Source organism: Schistocerca piceifrons, chromosome 6, assembly GCF_021461385.2.
Source record: "Schistocerca piceifrons isolate TAMUIC-IGC-003096 chromosome 6, iqSchPice1.1, whole genome shotgun sequence".
NCBI classification, from domain to species: Eukaryota; Metazoa; Arthropoda; class Insecta; order Orthoptera; family Acrididae; genus Schistocerca; species Schistocerca piceifrons.
The window spans coordinates 593,169,822-593,187,670 of NC_060143.1; the positions used below are offsets into that span (position 1 = coordinate 593,169,822).

The following is a 17,849-nucleotide window of genomic DNA, read 5'->3' on the forward strand; positions in this document are numbered from 1 at the left end:
ACGGTGTCGATAGATATGGGGTCTCGAAGATGGCTATTGAGCTCTGCAGTCATTTCGGACGAAGTAGTCTTGTGTTGTTTTGACACATATCGTATTAGCGTTCGATGATCTGTCATATAGTTTTGATTTGGGCACACTATTATGTTTACACGATGATGTTTTTCCATGTTTTGTGTAGGCTGTCATGGCTGTTGAAACAGGTGCTCTTGAAGCGCTCAATAAGTTGGCTGTCTCGGTTACTGACGCTGCAACTAATGCCCCCCCCCCCCCCAATCTGCCCTCTTTGGAACTCTGTTAGGTCTTTCACTGCACGTCGACCTCGGCCTCGGAATGGAAATAGGAATCGTACCCGATTCGTAGTAAACAACCTGCACTGATGTCTAGTCCGTACTGAACACGCACTGTCCAGGGGGACACGCACCTTCACTGTCACTGTTCACGCTGTTTTGCCTAACCGCTGTAGGACAAGTCCAAAGGACAAAAATTCACACAAGCAGTGATGTCTGCAGTATGAAGAACAGGGCCTAGAGAGAGCGTAAAATGACTCGGCACGAGTCAGTCGAACGTCAGGAGAACGCGGCCGCAGCAGCAGGAGTCCCGCCACACGCCACACGCAGGTAGCGCCCGCCGCCCGCCTGCAGCGCCGCCACCTCGACGGCAGAGCCGCGGCCGCCGTAGCAGCGGCGTGCTTCGTAGTTCTGAACGTCGCGAGCGGCTCACAGGCGGCTACCACGAGGCTGTCGATTGGTAATGGAAAACAACGCGTGCCACAAAAGGAGGTAAAAGCTGCACGATCAGCTCGCCATGTCGACACCTTTAGAAGCTGCGACGGAATGTGCTGGAGAGTTGCTCTCCGGGTACTTCAAGACACTGTCGCCGAAACACAGTGCACCTCCTCGGTATACGAAAAGATCCTTGCAGTCAACCTATCTTGCCAAATGGAGTGACGGGATTCCAGTCTTCAAGTTTGGTGGCACAAAAAGTGGCGGATTCCCAGAACGCGGCAAACTTTGTGTGTCTCCGCCACCGCATGGCTTCAGCGACGATTGGAAATGACGGTCAGAAACTCGAGCTCGACTCCGCCATCTTGGGAATTTTCTGTATCCCCTCCAATCGATGATCCTTTTGTAGACAAATCTTCGGAAGTGACTGCGGACCTGGGAAAATTAGTTTAGTAATGTTAAATGGGTAATTAAGATTGATAACTTGTCAGTTAATTAACTGAGCGGTCCCAGTATTTACTTGGAATTCTATTGGAATCTGTGATCAGAATTAAAGGATGATTTTCATTAGGCTCACTTCCTTCGCGATGGGGACTGGTCTGGACACATACCGTAGCCTCGCTCGACACACTCACTGTATTACAAACTGCAGTCCAGTCACTTCAACACCTCAACATTTATTTTCTCGACAGCCAACTCTCGAATGTCCGCATTAATGCGGACCGGGGACTGAACCAATAATCGAAAAACATGGATAACAGAAAAAAATCCTGATAATCCAAAATACACATGTTCTTACCGGAAACTGCTATCTACTATATTTACGATACGTGTGCGTATCACTTAGAAAGTTCATTGCTTTACGAACGCTGTACCTGCTGAAAACAGATAACTTATATATAAAATTAGCTTTACAATACACTGTGTTATGTATCACTTTCTTCTGGCCACTTTTTGGAAATAACAGTCCACTTTTCCTTTTTTTTCTGACGTTAGTTCTCGTTTTGTGCAGAGTCAGAACAACGGTACAGCCAAACTAATTTTGTCCTGCAGACACCAACAACATCTCAATGCATTTCAGAGACTCTTGTCCGGGACTTGAGCGAAAATGAATGCTGGTCTGGCTCCATTGTAACGTCATAGGAAGTCAGAGGAAGTAGAAGCGATATTCAGTTACTGAGGTCAGGTGAGTGGAACAGACACGAATGTTGTCGTACTAGGAAATAACCTGGACTTCAAACAGCTGCTATTTAAACAGTGTATTTCACACGTTTTAACTTTCTGGAGGAGGTGTGTTGCAGAGGCTTTACCCTTATGGCCCGCTGTCCTAAATCCACCAAGAGACACTTGCATCATAGCAAACCGATAAGATCAGTCCGACAGCATTGTCCCCGGCCGTCAGAGGCGAGTGCTGTTCCGCGACTCGCTTTGCTCACTTACAGAGGGTACGTACGTCTCACTCAGTCCTCTGTTGCAATGCATTTGAAAAGAATACTGACTCGTCCAGTTATTACCTACGCATTTGCATTACAACTTACACCTTATGGTTTACATTAGTCTACAACAACAAGAACCCAGCAACTACGGCACCACACGCAACGTACCGATGCATCACAACAGCGGCTCGATGTGGCGACTGCCGACGGTGTTACACACATTATACGTCCCAAGCATGTTCTGGTACACTCTCTCCGTCCCACCTGGTGTCTCTTCAATGTCTTGTGCAACGACCAGAACTCGTGCCAGCAGATCTTCCTCTGTCTCTTCATACGACCCCACAAGATGCAGTCCATAGGGGATGAATCCGACGATCGTGGCGGCCACGCGATTGGACAATCACGGCCTATCCATCTATCACCATACCGTCTACTGAAATGTCTCCGGACAGCCAGCGAAAAGTGAGGTAGTGCTCCATCATGCTGAAACCACGTTTTCTGACGGACATTGCGTGGCACAGCTTCCAAGAACGGGTCCAGTACGTGTCGTAGGAAGACTAAGTATGCGGGACCCGTGAGCTTGGGTGAAAGGAGATGTGGTCCAATCACGTGACCGTCCAGAATACCTGCCCACACGTTAATGCCAAACATGTCTTGAAACTGAACATGCTTTGCTTGAGGTTTTCGTTCGCCCACACATGGCTATTTCCAGCATTCGGAACACAATCCCTTGTGAACCTACTCTCATTTCAGAAGAGAACTCTACGTGGAAAGAGGGGCGCGCCGATGCAACGGTGCAGGAACCGTGCGCAGAAGGCGACGCGTTGTGGAAAGTCTGCTAGACCCGCAGCGTGTACCCTCTGTAAGTGGTACGGATGTAATTCTTGCTCGTGCACGAAGTCCAAGACGGTACTGTGACTAGCAGCCATTGCACGCGCAATTGTTCGCGAACTCGTTGACGGGCCATCTTCAACGCGACGCAGTACGCCTTCTTCAAATTATGGAGTGCGGCGTCGCCGTGGAGCATCACAGTCCTGCCTCATCACGGTGAAGGTACCCGTTTCTCGTAGCTGTTGTGTAACTTGGGCTAACAGTTTGTGTGATGCAGTGTGACGGTGTGAAAAACATTCGCGATACATCCGACTAGCAGCTCTTCCATTACCTCCAGCTTCCCCGTACACAAGGAGCACGTCTGTGTATTCCGCAAACGTATAATGCACCGTGTTCCCTCTATCGGTGATGGACAGGTGTTGACTCGGTCTCACAGCAAAGCGGACAATAAGTGACATCTGGGGATCGTTTGACGTAGTACACGTCATCGTGTCTACCCTGTTGCATACCACGACAGGGAACTCTGAGACGTTTCTCTTCCCCTAAGCAGACGTTGACGAGGTACACATCTGAACTGAAACTGTCGTAGGACGAAAACGATACGATTCCGGACACGGGTTCCTATTCAAAATGTTGTGTACTTGCTACCCTCTACATGTCCTAGAAGTTTGTAACGGGAATTTGCAACCACGAACTACGCATAGAAAATCCGCACTCGGATAATCGGGAGCTTGCTGTGCAGGATGCCATAATTGGCACTTTTTTACTTTATCCAATACGTTTTGTTTTCTTTCTAGACACGAAATAACCTAAAAAAATTCCTGCACTTTTTCCGTTACATGCAGCTGACAGTTTCACTGTTAATAAGAGGAATTTTTGTTGAAAATTGTGTCAGCTGTTTACGTTGCTTTTGGCTCACCGTGTCACGACACCTCGTCCCGAGCCGCACCGCACCTCGCCTCAGCCAGCGGCTGCGGGGGGGGAGGGCAGGGGGAGGTTCGGCGCAGCTGCAGCTGGGCTGCACTCGCTCGGTCGCTCCCGCCGCTCCTCGGCGAGTCCGACTCCGGCGTGCCGAACCGCGCTGTGCGGCGTGCGAACACTAGCTGTGTACCGCGGCGACACAGAGGGACTCGGGGCGGCCGCTGTGGGTCAGGCCACTGGCGGCTGTCGTACGCCGAAACAGCCCAGATTGCCCCACAAAAGCCAAGTAAGCTACGGCGGGCGCGCGGCACAGGAGACTTCCAATATCCTCTCGCCGTCTAACGCCACCAGCTTGGCCGGTCAGATTTTTCAAATTTTTGGTTTAGTTAAGATTAGTAATTTAAACTTTCCCGTGACGGTAGTGAAAAAAAAAGACTTCGGTTAGCGTTATCCAAAAATTAATTACGTTCTCACTCCGATGTAAACTTAACCCTTACAAGCGCAATACTCTCGTGGTAAGAATGCTAGAAAAAACAAAACAATTCGATTGTGACCTTAACGCTATTAAAATTTTGTAAATTTTGAAGTAAAATTTACAAAAACGTCACTTTTACAATTCCTATGTGCAACAACAACAACAACAACGACAATAATGAGACTGACTAAGTCGGTGGCCAAGGAGGGCGGGAGGTCGTGTAAAATTTCGAACGGTGCGCCAGTTTGAGGTTTGACAGACGACAAGCGTCCCGACTTCCACTACAGTTGTGCGGCGCGTTGACGGCCAGTACGGCCCACTACAGCTGGGACGTGGCCACCGGCTCGTTCGTTTGCGTGTGGCGGCGTGTGCTGGACACTGACGCAAAGCAACACTCACTGCTGCCTAACCGAGTCCTAATACTTGTTAGGAACGCTTCGGGCTGAAATTTTACTTCGTGATCTGATTGACGATTATTAGGTGAGCAGAGTCCTCCGTCGACAAACCAACAGCGTTCAAACGACAACGAGACAAAAAATGCCAGAAGAAAAAAAAAGTAGTCGAAAAGAATGGAACATCCGCACTCGATCTGTCGAAAAACCGGGACTACCACACGAACTCACGTCAAACAGAAACGCCTCGTCAGACATGCAAACTCTTAATTTCTCCTCTGTGACCATTATGAGGAAACAATTGCTACTTCGTCAACCAAAAATGAGGAGTCAGTAATGACAGCGTTTCACACATGCGTCGGTTAGTTAGCAATAATGCTGAATAGGAAAAAAAAAATTGAGGTTAACATTCAATTTTTGACATATACTGCTTATCATTTGCAAATAATTTCCGATGTGTTTACAAAAATGTTGTAATATTAAAAGCCGGCCGAAGTGGCCGTGCGGTTAAAGGCGCTGCAGTCTGGAACCGCAAGACCACTACGGTCGCAGGTTCGAATCCTGCCTCGGGCATGGATGTTTGTGATGTCCTTAGGTTAGTTAGGTTTAACTAGTTCTAAGTTCTAGGGGACTGATGACCTCAGCAGTTGAGTCCCATAGTGCTCAGAGCCATTTTAATATTAAAATATACTGTTAATATAATTTTGATTGCCTTTAAATTTCGAGAGGCTATCAGAGTACTTACAGCCCCTGATGATATCGCCAGCACTGTTCAGAGCTAAGTTTTGGACCACAGTCGAGTGTCAACAAAACAAAACTTCACCGTGGATGCAGATACTTGCGGCGCAACTGTGTCTTGTACGATACTGTTGACAGGTCGCTGCAGGATTATTTTTATATTATCCTTTCGTCGAGTAGTCGGTGGATAACGCAGAACTGCTCGGCAGGTGTCAGCTGATACCTGTCCCAAAGCGTGAAATGAAAAAACTCTAGAGAATGTCAGTTTCTCGCCGGCACAGCCACTTGCAGTGTACTGAAGTTAGTCTCGTATGTAATGATGATGACTTGTCTCATGTTTGTGTGATCACTGCGGTGACCATTTGGAACAATGTATTGCGCGCAGCCTCGTTCACCTGTGCCGCTAGCCAGGTTGAGTGAATGTTGTTTAACCAACCGCAGATGCCTCAGATGTATTCTACCGGGAAGCCTCCGATTCTGCCAGTTCCTTTCCGGTATTCTTTTCCCTGCACGCAGCAGCGGCAACTGATTTCCTCCACGGTGGCTTCTCGCAGCCCCTCCACACACACACACACAGCCGCGAGTGAACCCTTTAATGCGGGCCGTGACAGTCCGAAGAGACTTGTAACGAAGTCACTGTATAGAACATACATAAATACGTACATAAAAGGGCGTAACAGTACGTCGAGACGCCGAGTACAGTAATATCGTACAGACGGTAGCGGCCACGTTCCGAACCATCGAACCCTTACTGTCTGACCGTTTCCAGTCACCCGACATGTCGCCAACTGAATGCTAGACGAATTCTCTGCCCATCCACATCTACAAACTGTTGGCTCTCAAGCAATCTAGAATCTTCTTCAGACGAACGAACTAAACATTCACGTATTTCTGAATCTGAAACCAAGATTCTGTTTACTCCATATAATAAATACTGTTACAACAGGAAGGGTCGCGGGCCAAATAGACCGCTCGTATGTTGCGGGCCGAAGAAGACTGGACGTGCGTGCAGTAATGACACCGCGCTGCTGCCGCCACCAGTGGCCCAGAGTCAAAACATTCTCCCCGGGAACTCTGGGGGCTGACGTTCTGTTCGAACACGTTCCATTCACGGCCTGTGCGAATGACACCGTTTGAAATGGATTTCAAAATATTTTGATGTCGTATTTCGTTCCGCGGCGTCCAGTCTTTCAGACTGAGCTCTGAGCACTATGTGACTTGACATCTGAGGTCATCAGTCCCCTAGAACTACTTAAACCTAACTAACGTAAGGACATCACACACACCCATGCCCGAGGCAGTATTAGAACCTGCGACCGTAGAGGTGCGCGGTTCGGGACTGAAGCGCATAGAAGCGCTCGGTCACTCCGGCCGGCCGCCGAGTCTGAATCAGAACGAAACCAAGTCGAGCTCTGCGAGCGCAGCGGGTGCGCCGTTGTACACCGTGACAGACGCGGCGACGCCGGCCTCTGACGCGCCACGGCCGGCCAGCAGCCTCTGCCCGCCTCTCTCCTGCTGCACCTGCATCTAATTCCAACTCCCGACGTGACACCACCCTGCCGTCGGCGTGACGCCACACACAGGTGTTTGTTGTACGCCTCGACTGACCCGCCGTGCACCGGTTCACTTTGCCAGATTCCTATGTGCCCTCGTACCTGGCATCAGTGCTTAATTTCTAAAATCTTAGCTGCCGGTAAGCACCTCTTCAACAATACTATCGCCCCCCCCCCCCCCCCCCCGCCCCGCCCCGCCAGCCATAAGGATCACAAAAACCACAAGCTCCAATTTTTGAAAACTTGTTATAAAAGTTACAAGAAGAAATCTTTTTTTACGAAATACTGTTCGAAATCCAAATATTTAAAACGTAATTTCTTACAATCAAAACAGTGAACCATATGATTTAATATAAACAATCGTTACTACCGTCTGCCTCCGTTCTAGTGTAACTTATCGATAGATATCGGGACAAGTCTGTAGTCTTTGTGGCTGTGACGTCATGTTTTCTGCTGCTGCCTTTCAGACAGTTGCGCTATAGCTGCTCGGTGAAAGTGTATCTAGTGTTAATTAATAAATCATTTAACGACGAAGATATTTGGCACCCAACAGGGTCACTTACTACTGACTTCACTAAGAGAAAAAACAGAACTCTATGTGACACGAGACACGAAGTTAGTTGTTTAGTAAAAGCTTTAAATGTCCTTTGCCTCTTACTCATTAAATTGTATTACAACTGGATTGGTCTACGTTCGTATTCATTACTAGAAATAAGCAACAGGTTTGAACAGGAACGCCTCAGTAAGACGTCTTCACGAAACGTCAACTTCGTGTGCTCTTTGTACCGTAGCGGCTGATTGGTGAAGATGAAGAGAAGAACGCCTCCCTCCCCCCCTCTGGTCTCCTAATGCCGCGGCTCCTCCCTCATCTCCTCTCCACCTCACGTGACACTGCTGTGGGGACAGACTGTCTGTAATACTCTCGAGTCACATTTTGCCATCCGTATTGTACATAATAGTGACTGAAAAAGAAGTCGCTAGTCTTATATACGTACGTAATAAATAAATACGCTTCTAAATACAACACGTAACCAATAAAATATTTGATATTTTTCTACGCTTTTTATAATTTAATCACTAAAAAGCTACATCGTCTTGTTGCGAGACCCAAAATTATTTGGTTACTCTGATTTACTGTGAAAATAAGTGTCCGAGAGGAGAAATGAATTGCCTCACGTTAATGTGAAAGTGGAAGACTATGATCAGCAGTTATGGCATAAATTACAAAACAGAATAACACGATTTCGTGACAGCCCATTATAAGGACCCTCATTTCAAACACTTGTTACGCTATTTATTTCTCGCTGTGACACACAACATGAGGCGTCTCCATGCTACCAGATCTGGTCAAAGACTCCTCCCTTCAACAGAGGAAGAGATAGAAGCCATAAAAGTGCCATTTTCATTTATTCAGCGAACAATGAAACTCAGCTTATCTTGGGTATACCGTACAGACAAACACACACACACACACACACACACACACACACACACACACACACACACACGCCCATCGCCCAGCTCATGAGACTCGTAGGCCGCACTGTCACGTTGACCGGTAGCGGCGCAGCAGCAAATGAAAGTTAGGTTGCGACTGAGTGTACTCTGTTACTTCTCCGCTGCCGACTTGATCCACTGAGTTCTGAAAAAATTGCCTCGGGGGTGCGGCTAAAATTAATCGCTGCCTGGCACAATATCTCTTAGTTTTGTATGCGAAGGCGAAGGAGGGAGTGAGTGGATCCTGCTGAACACATTCACTGGATCATCTGAATTGCCCTTAGAGAATCAGTCAGATAAGCAATTTACTAAATCAAATTCACCTCATCTGCTCCATCGCCCACGGGATAGTACAGGCCTATGCATACAGAAAACAGAAAAATTTGTGCCTTCGCAGGTTGTCGACATGAAATAGAATCCCCTGTAAACACAACGAATTCTTATTGAGGCAGTCACTGAATGAGACTGGTTCCGCGCAATGGCGTAAAGTTTCGCCTCAAAACAAACTACAAGAAAAATTATATTAGCTTTTTTTTGTCTACTAGGTGAGTCTCCAGTTGCAGGAATATCAGTGCTACTTGCAAGTTAACGCGAGCAGGAGTGTCATACAGCTTATGTGCATCTGACTCGTATACAAGGTGGTTATAATTAAACTTCCCCTATTTAACAAGATACGACACGGAATCTAAATGCCGTACGAGGACAAAACTTGGTAGGATTAATGTCAAGGGCTTGGCGAATAGTGCAGAATCAGTCCAACTGAGACAGTTTTAATGCACCGGTACCATTACTGCTACAAAAGGGGCTGTATACGGAGACCATCAGCGTCAGGGAGAGTCTGAAAGCGCAGGACTGGATTCTGCACAACACAACGAAGCATTTCCGTACGTATGATGGCTACCTCTCTTCATATGCAGCGTTTCAGATCAGCACGTGTGTGAATGTTCCCCTGGTGAACCCTGTGGTTCAGGTAGCCCCACAACCAGAAATCACAGGGAGCGATATGAGGTGACCGTGCTGGCCAAGTATTTGGAAACAATCCGCTGATACTTGGATCGTTTGCAAATGTGTTTCGGAGAAACAGGTGACCTTGACGAGCGATGTTCGGTGGGGCCCCTTCTTGCACGAAAAGTGTTGAGTTCAGTGTCTGTCTCCTGTAGACATGCTGGAGCTGGGTATCGCAGTGAGGCTGGCCTGTCGCGCTGCACGTATTGTTTCTCGAGTGCCAACCTGTTCAAAAGAGAATGGGCCGATGATGAACGCAGCCGTGAAGCCACACCGTAGAGAGGAACTTCATAAACAGTGATTGGAGGTGAAGATCTTTATATTAGGCGATTCTGTGTGTTCACCTCACCCGTCACAGAAAAATGAGCTTCGTCTGCCCACAGGGTGGTCCAGGACCAGCCCTCGTCAACTTCGCTCGTTGAGAGGAAATGGACAGCGAAGTCAACACGTCGTTGTGCGTCCTGTGGTGCAAGCTGCTGTACGATACGGATCTTGTACGGATACCATTAGAGAATGGTTCGAAGCACCTTCCGTGCAGTCGACCAGGTGACGTTCAAGTGTCGTGGCACAGCACGTGCACTGCCTGACGATCGGTAATTGCGCGCAGCGTTGTCTGCCGTAGCAGCAGCGACTTCCATCAACCGGCCGGTCGTCGGCCTCTTCCCGGAGCGGCGCCCAGTTCTCCAGTTGATTCAACCATCTTCATCGTGCTTCGCACAGCACGTGAAGAAAGAGGGCCCTTCCGTAATACTTTCAGCCGGCGATATTCTCCAAGTGCAGCTGCAGCACTACTGTTGTTTTGGTAATAAACCTTCACAAATAATGCCCTGCTCCTTTTGTCAAAGCTGACGTTGACACGTCGACAAGTGCACTGCGACTGGTAAATTGTGTGAGACTATAAATGGCTCTGAGCACTATGGGACTCAACTGCTGAGGTCATAAGTCCCCTAGAACTTAGAACTACTTAAACCTAAATAACCTAAGGACAACACACACATCCATGCCCGAGGCAGGATTCGAACCTGCGACCGTAGCGGTCGCGCGGTTCCGGACTGTAGCGCCAGAACCGCTCGGCCACCAGCGGCCGGCTGTGACTATAAATCACGGTGAACGAACGCGTGACTGGCGTCCGTAGTTGGAACTGGACCGTGGCGCTGTGACGCTTGGAGATCGTGGACACCGTACTCTGCAGATTAACGGTACCAAATGTGCTACTCGTACGGTAATTAGTTTCCGTGTTGTAACGTCTCACGTAGGGAACGTTTGATTCTAACCGTACGGTACACGAGTAAATAGGTGTCAAAAGAAAGTCGAAAGTAATATTCCTCATTGCAGAGTGACACTTATTGCTGCCCCGATAACTGCTTTATTAGGGCATTGACGCCCACAAACGATTTCTCAGCTGGATTCCTGCCTCCCAAACTGTGGTGGTGCGAGCGACGGACACGGCGAGCGCCGCGACCACGCTGAAGATTATGCGGGCAGATCACGTGACTAATGAGGAGGTATTGAATAGAATTGGGGAGGAGGAGTTTGTGGCACAACTTGACTAGAAGAAGGGAATGGTTGGCAGGACACGTTCTGAGGCATCGAGGGATCACCAATTTCGTAGTAAAGCGTGGGGAGTAAAAAAAGTAGAGGGAAACCGAGAGATGAATACGGTAAGCAGATTCAGAAGGACGTAGGTTGCAGTAGTAACTCGCAAATGAAGAGGCTTTCACAGGCTGGAGTAGCACGGAGAACTGCATCAGACCGGTCTTTGGACTGGAGACGACAGCAGCAACAAGAGCGCACCTTGCCGTTGCGAGCAGCACGCAGAGCAGGGCGCCGCCGCCGGGAGTGTGGGTGGTGGGTGCTGCCGCGGCCAGGCCGGCCGCAGGGCCGCCGGGCTACTGCCGGGCTGCCGGGCTGGGGTCCCCACTGCACTGCGCCCCGCCCCGCCCCGCCCCGCACCCCCCGTCTCGCGCCGACGCGCGGCTCCGATTTAATTTAGCGCAAGCAAATATACGAATTAATAAATTACTCTAATTCTCGAGTGTCATTCCAGGTGGGTGTATAAAACGGATTTAACTGCTTTCCATTTCCGACTGACGGCAGACTGCGCGTGTAGCGCGGCACCTCCATAAATTAGGGAGAAATGAATTTATTGTGAGAGTGATACGAGCGGAGGGCACAAAAAACGCCGTAAAAGGCGGGCGGGCGGCCCCGGGCTGGCGGTGGCTCGGCTCACCTCCCCCCTGCCTCCTGCCTCCCGCCTCCCGCCCTCCTCCCACACACACGCGCGGCACGGCGCCCTCCGCTGCCAGCTGCACAGCCCGCTGCTGCTGCCCTCTGCCCCCCCTGAGTCGTCGTTGGTCCACGTGAATGACTGCGCCTCTGCTCTACGTCTATATTGGATCCACTCCAGAACGAGGCGCCGGAGGTACGGCTTCCTTGTGCGCTCTGCTCCAGTTGTTAGTCCCGTGATTTCAGCTACCCTTCGCGACGTGACGTGTCTCGATGTAATATTGAGCTTTTTCAAGTTTTCTCGGCAGGTTTTCTGCCGCCAGCCGAACACTCCCTTGACCCTTGCGCCTACCTCCCTCCGTCTCCACAACACGTGTCTTCTTTATTTCCCTTTACGGCTGTTCCGTACCCCTCGCCCTATTTTTAACTGTGTTAAAATTGGGGACACAAACATTAAACGAGCACACGACACGCGCTATCTTGGGGTACACGACGATGAAAAATTGAATTTGCACGAACACATAAGGATACCGACAGACAAAGCAGAAAAAATACTACACAAACTGACGAAATAAATCTCGGGTGAACAGCCCGGTACGAGTGTGCAAGGACACAATATTTCGGCAATCGACCACGTTGCCATCGTCAGGTGCGCCGACGAACCCCCATACATATCGAGATCAGTACATCAGCGCACCTGATGATGGCAATGTGGTCGATTGCCGAAATATTGTGTCCTTGCACACTCGTACCAGGCTGTTCACCCGAGATTTATTTCGTCATAAAATACGCCTGGAGAAATTGAAGAATCACTACACAAACTGGTGAGGCTAAATTCAAAAAAATGGTTCAAATGGCTCTGAGCACTATGGGACTCAACTGCTGAGGTCATTAGTCCCCTAGAACTTAGAACTAGTTAAACCTAACTAACCTAAGGACATCACAAACATCCATGCCCGAGGCAGGATTCGAACCTGCGACCGTAGCGGTCTTGGGGTCCAGACTGCAGCGCCTTTAACCGCACGGCCACTTCGGCCGGCTCTAAATTCAAAACAATACAGATTACCTCTACCAGCCATACAGACGTACCATTGTACGCTCTTCGAATAACTACTCAACTTCGCAGGTAGTACGTGGTAACATAGACTGAACCTCGTCACCGACAAAGCATCGGTCGGACGAGGGCAGAGAAGTGTCCTACTTAGGCTATCTCGAGCCTTCAGCACCACCTCTGCGGATGCACTGTGTGTCTTGCTCGGGCTATGCCCCATAGATATCAAGATCAAATACACAGCTCCAAGGAACTGGTTAAAGGTGGGGAGACTAGATAAGGTACACGCAATAACTGTCGTGCCGACAGAGACGATACGTTACCTTAAAAGTTTCCGTTTCGATACGTGGCAAGGTGAGTGGGATGTAAGTGGTAAGGCACGTAGGCTGCACTACTTCCTCCCTGGCATAAGGGAGCGGTTCAGAATGAGACATATCGATCCCAGCCGCGGTATGGTAGATTTCTCAACCGGCTGCGGACCTTATCCCACGCACTTAAACCGCGTGAGTCTGAAGCAGACCCCTACATGCACGTGCGGGAAAGGAGGTTCCCCAGAACACACTGTCTTTTTCTGCGGGCAATTCACGAACAACAGACATACGCTGCACTTAGACTAGACAGAAACAGACGTAGATACATACACAGCAACAAGAGACGAAGAACACTGGGCACAATTAAACGCACTGACAAACAGTATTTCAAAAACAATACGCTAAGAGTACATGCGGACACGACATAACAGACAGGCCTGTGTGCAACGTAACAACAATTCCCAGTCTGTCGACAGCGATACCCACAGTGACAGCGAAAAGAGTGACAATGAGGAGGAACAGGAGGAGGAAGCCGAGATGTGACAGTAAATAAGCGTAAGGTGCTCGCGATCTAGCCAAGAAATCACCAAATGCTGTACACGGATCGGCACGTATAGTTAATACATAGGATAAGCAAAACTATTTCTCTATTAATAACCATTTGTGTGTGTGTGTGTGTGTGTGTGTGTGTGTGTGTGCGTGTGTGTGTGTGTGCGTGCGCGCGACTGGCGGTTAACGGCTCGAAGAAACCATTACGAGGTATTCACCGTCAGTCACATTCGGTGATCCTACTAACAGATCTCTCCTAAGCCTACCATCTTTTTACATTGGTTTAAAAAAAACAACATTTTATTTACATTTCAACCTTAAATTATTGATATTTTGAAAGGTATTAGTCCTTGTAAATGTAAGTAAAACAAAAGAAAACTGCAAAAACAAGAAAACCAAAACTATAAGATGTACGACCTGTTTTAAAACAACAGGTGTCAGGTCTATAATTTAGCAATAAATAAATAAATAAATAAACCCTCTCCCTATACTGACAGAGAGAGTCCCGAAGCGGGAAAAATATCATGCTCTGCAGCCAAACGAATTAAAATATACGTAAACACTAAAAATTATACACTGAAGCACCAACCAGATTGGTACAGGCACGCGTTTTTAAATACAGAGGTATTTAAACAGGCAGAATATGGCGCTGCACACGGCAATGCCTATGTAAGACAAGCATTTGTTAGTTCGCTTACTGCTACTACAATGGCAGGTTATCGAGATTTAAGTGAGTTTGAACATGGTGTTATAGTCGGCGCAAGAGCGATGGGATACATCACCTCCGAGGGAGCGATGAAGTGCGGATTTTCCCGTACAACCATTTCACGAGTGTACCGCGAATATCAGGAATCCGGCAAAACGTCAAATCTCCGTCATCCTACGCCCGGAAAAAGAGCCTGCAAGAAAGGGACCAACGACGACTGAAGAGAATCGTTCAACGTGCCAGAAGTGCAATCTTTCCCCAAATTGCTGCAGATTTCATTGCTGGGCCATCAACAAGTGTCAGCGTGCGAACCATTCAACGAAAGATAATCGATATGGGCTTCGGAGCCAAAGGCCCACTCGTGTATCATTGATGACTGCACGACACAAAGCTTTACACCCCGCCTTGGCCCGTAAACACCGACATTGGACTGTTGATGACTGGAAACATGTTGCCGGGTCGGACGAGTCTCGTTTCAAATTGTATCGAACGGATGGACGTGTACGGGTGTGGAGACAACCTCACGAATCCATGGACCCCGCATGTCAGCAGGGGACGGTTCAAGCTGGTGAAATCTCTGTAATGGTCTGTGGCGTGTACAGTTGGAATGATATGGGACCCCTTATACGTCCAGATGCGACTCTGACAGATGACACGTAAGCAGCCATCCTGCACCCATTCATGTCCATTGCGTATTGCGACGGACTTGGGCAATTCCAGCCGGACATTGCGACATCCCACACGTCGAGAATTGCTACAGTGTGGCTCCAGGAATATTCTTCTGAGATTAAACAATTCCGCTGGCCACCAAACTTCCCAGACATGAACATTATTGAGGATATCTGGGATGCCTCGGAACGTGCTGTTTAGAAGAGATCTCCACCCCCTCTTACGGATTTATGGACAGCCCTGCAGAATTCGTGGTGTCAGTTCTCTCCTGCACTACTTCAGACATGAGTCGAGTACATGCCACATCGTGTCGCGGCGCTTTTGCGTGTTCGCAGGGTCCCTACACGAATATTAGGCAGGGGTACCGGTTTCTTTGGCTCTTCAGTGTACATTCAAATAGTGGAACATTCACATACCGTATCTACGTCTCTATATATACTCCGCGAATCCAGCCACCCTGCGATGTGCAGTGGACGGTGGAGGGTACTTTGTGTACTACTGCCACTTTCCAGCTTTTCCGTTCCACTCGCAATTCGTTTGCGGAAGGAACGATTGCTGGTAATGCTCCGTGTGGGCTAGAACCTCTCTGATTTTATCGTCGTGGTCTTCTCACGAGATATACGCAGGAGGAAACAATATACTGATCGACTCTTACACTCTGAAGCTTTAACCGCAGGCCACAGCCACGGCGCGACGCGGGCCGCCCCTCTTGCAGCGCCCGCCGCTGCGGCCGGCCGAGCCAGTGCGCCGCGCTTCCGCGCCCAGTAAATGAGTCTGTCACGCAGCGCGCTGCACTTCTCTGGATATGCTCTGTTCCCTCTATCAATCCTGTCTCGTACTGATCCCAGACTGACTAGGGACGCCCGAGTACTGGTCAGATGAGCGATTAATTGCATGAGCTGGTTTCATTTAAACCGCTCTATACATGTAATCCTAGTTTTTTTAAGGCTGTGACTGCTTCCAGTGTTCTGCAAATGTGTAATCAAACAACAACGGCTATTTTTCCGTTTTGCACACAATACTTTACATTTATGTTGACGATCAATTGCCAATATGTGCACCGAACATCGATCCTCTGCCGGTCTTGCAGCATTTGTCTACAATATGATATCTCTGTAAATAACAGTATCATCCGTCAAAAGGGTCGTGGGCTTTCCGACGTTATATACTAGATCATTTACATATAGTGTGAAAAGCACTGGTGATATAACACTCCATTGGGGTACCCAGAAGTCACTTCACGTCTGAAACCTTCTCTCCATTGAAAACCAAATGTAACGTTCTGTTTCTAGAAACTCTTCAGTCCAGTGACACAGTTCGTCTGACATTCTGTACTCTCGAATTTTGTTCATTACACAGCTATGCGGAATTACGGAGGCCGCCTTCTGGAGGTCAAGAAATAGAACAACAACCTGGGCGCCGGTATTTTTTAAATTAATAAAAGATGAATCTCACCGTTGGTATTTATATAATTTAAACTGTTGATATTCTTCGTTTTCTACGAAAAATAAATTAACAATAACGATAAAAAAATTTAAGGGACGTTGCAAGCAGGTGGAAATTTAAAAAATTTTCACTAAAAACGGAAGGTCCTGAACTTGCGGTAAGTATTCAGTGTCTTTGGGTTGTAACTGCGGAGTAGCGTAGGAGTTCGAGTGGATTCTGGGAGACAAGTGTGTGGGAAGGGTTTGTAGTATCAGTGTGTGCTGAGGCAATAGCCGCATGCTTAACACTCACATACAACCGCTCGGTCGACGAAAGATCCGTGACAGGAAAGTTGCACGGATCACACGAAACGCATGAAAGGAAATATGAGAAATCCAATTACAGACACATAACACTAACGTCGATTTCCAGTCGGATTTTGGACCATACACCGTGTTCGAACATTAAAAATTAGCTCGAAGAAAATGTTCTATTTAAAAAATTGATTCAAAAAATATCGTTCTTGTGAAACACAATTACGTCTTCATTCACACAAAGTAACGAGTGCTATCGACAGGGGGCCTCAGACCGATTCCGATCTGCAGAGGGTTTTTGGCGCCGTTCCTCACAAGCGACTTCTAACCAGATTGTGTGTGTATGGACTGTCGTAACACCTGTGCGATTCGATTCGTGACTTCCTGTCAGAAAGGTCACAGGTCGTAGTAACTGACGGAAACTCATGGAGTAAAAACAAAAGTGATATCTGGCGTCTCCGAAGGAAGTGTTATAGGCCCTCTGCTGTTCCTGGTCTAGGCCTATACAAACGACTTTGGAGACAATCTGAGCAGCCTTCTTACATCGTTTGCAGGTAATGTTGTCATTTACTGTCTCCTAAAGTCATCAGCAGGTCAAAACCAATTCGAAAATGATTGAAGTAACAAATCTCTATGGCGCGAAAAGTGGCAGTTGACATCAAATAGTGAGAAGCGTGCAGGAATACGCTAAATTTTGGTTGCACGGAAAATCAGAGAAATCTAAAGACGGTCAATTTCAGTAAATACTCAGGGATTATAATTACGACCAACTGAAATTAGTACCACCACATAAACAATGTTGTGGAGAGAGCAAACCAAAAAGTACTTTTTATTGGCAGAACAGTTAGAACATGCAACTAGTACACTTCGATTCTCCGTCTCTTGTGGGGCATTGCTGCGCGGTATTGGATCGGTGTCAGACAAGATTGACAGAGGTCATGGAAAAAGTTCAAAGAAAGGCTGCTCGCTTTGTATTATTGTGAAGTAGGGGAGAGTGTGTGACGGATATGATACGCGACTTGGGGTAT

The 17,849-nt window shown here is 48.1% G+C and overlaps 1 protein-coding gene across 1 annotated transcript in view; it reads left to right on the forward strand.

Annotated features, from left to right (window-relative positions):
* Positions 1–804: 804 nt before the first annotated feature.
* LOC124803479 (translation initiation factor IF-2-like) overlaps positions 805–17,849 on the forward strand; it is a 74,060-nt gene continuing 57,015 nt past the window's right edge. Inside the window, exons 1-2 of the mRNA XM_047264671.1 lie at positions 805–899; positions 11,382–11,568. Coding sequence (XP_047120627.1) covers positions 805–899; positions 11,382–11,568 — 282 coding nt within the window. The remainder of the gene's footprint in view (positions 900–11,381; positions 11,569–17,849) is intronic.